The sequence below is a fragment of the Fopius arisanus genome, unplaced genomic scaffold (assembly GCF_000806365.1).
Source record: "Fopius arisanus strain USDA-PBARC FA_bdor unplaced genomic scaffold, ASM80636v1 scaffold00002, whole genome shotgun sequence".
NCBI lineage: Eukaryota > Metazoa > Arthropoda > Insecta > Hymenoptera > Braconidae > Fopius > Fopius arisanus.
The window spans coordinates 1,919,054-1,920,466 of record NW_011887741.1 but is presented as its reverse complement, the minus strand read 5'-3'; the positions used below and the strand labels follow the sequence as shown (position 1 = coordinate 1,920,466).

At 35.4% G+C, this 1,413-nt stretch overlaps 1 protein-coding gene across 1 annotated transcript in view; it reads right to left on the bottom strand.

Annotated features, from left to right (window-relative positions):
• Positions 1-1,135: 1,135 nt before the first annotated feature.
• LOC105266898 (uncharacterized) overlaps positions 1,136-1,413 on the bottom strand; it is a gene marked incomplete at its 5' end in the record, with an annotated part of 7,729 nt that continues 7,451 nt past the window's right edge. The window contains 1 exon segment of the mRNA XM_011305382.1: positions 1,136-1,300. Within this exon segment, the coding sequence (XP_011303684.1) occupies positions 1,221-1,300 (80 nt within the window).

The following is a 1,413-nucleotide window of genomic DNA, read 5'->3' as shown; positions in this document are numbered from 1 at the left end:
TTTCTCTCATAGATTGAAATAGAATATTCTGTGGAAATAATAGGATATATCTTCATTTAATAAATGGTTCGAGGAGATTTATCCGTAGAATTATGGCAGTTCAGATGGGAATTTATTGAGAATTCACCCACGATATTTGACTCTTAGACTCTGACAGCTGTAGATGAAAACCTGTGAAGCAGTGGGTGAAATTCTATCGAATAAAATCGGATGGAAAAAATCCAAATAGAGTGAGGTTGCGGTAAAATTACCCAAGGCCCTGTTTATAATACACCAGAATCCTAGAAAAGGAGCACCAAAGCCCTAAGAATAATTAATCATCTCTTTTACAGTAGTTCAATATTTAATATTATTGATAGACGATGGAAGCGTGCCAGCACGCTTTCTATACGTTATAAATCCTCTCTGATTTTGTTCGTTGTGTCACGCATGTAAAATTATTTAATCAACAAATTCACCAGTTAAATTGTGTTCAATAGGCCATACCCGTTTGCCCCGCGTCACCCAAATATCCACACGATTTATTTATTTATTATTTTTAACGGAATCCCTTGCAATTTTGCATCTGACATTGTCACGTCGAGTTGTTCACAGGAAGTGTACGTCTTAATCTTATTGTCCGCTTTATTTAGAAGACTGCCATTGAATAGAGTAATTCAATTACTGGGGGACAAAAAGATGTGGTGAAGTCTCTGGATGTATAAAATAATGACATTTCGTTCTTTATTCTTTAAAAATTAAAAAATTCAACATAACGGACAAATGTGTCAGAGCCAAATTTGCATAAACAATTGAATTTATGTAATTGATAAATTATTTGACATTTTAATTCATCTGTCGATTTGATTGTCTTTTAATTGAAAATTTTTACGGAATTGAATTTCTGTAGTTTTTTGGATTTTAATTCCGTGTCTATTGTTTTTGCATTGTCAATTTGCGCGACACTACTGTATAAAACTAACAACATTAGACTTTCTGGTAATACTTATGTACAATCCAGTGTTGTATGCCTTTGCCGCATTTTGATAATCAATTATTGAGCAGCTCGTGAATAGTTATATCTGCATTGATGCACTACTCTTGCTTTTATCGTTTTTTTTTAACAACAAATTAATCCGGAGATTACGTCCCATTGTCTTGGGGCCTCGGGATTTTGAGGTCTCGATTTTTAATCTGGCAGCAGCCAACTGTGTGTCCATCTTGGAACAGCCAGTGAAAAGTTAAAGTGGAGATGTACTATTGTCTGGCACAGATGTGTCTCGGTTCAACGAATTTAGCAGCTCCTCGTTCTCCTTCCGAACTGCAACAAATAATTTTTTTTTAAGGTTGAGATATTCTGTTAAAGGGATTTTGATTTTTGTTGGTGGATCCAGGGAGTGACGAGGGGTCTGGGTCAGTCTCACTGATTGAGAG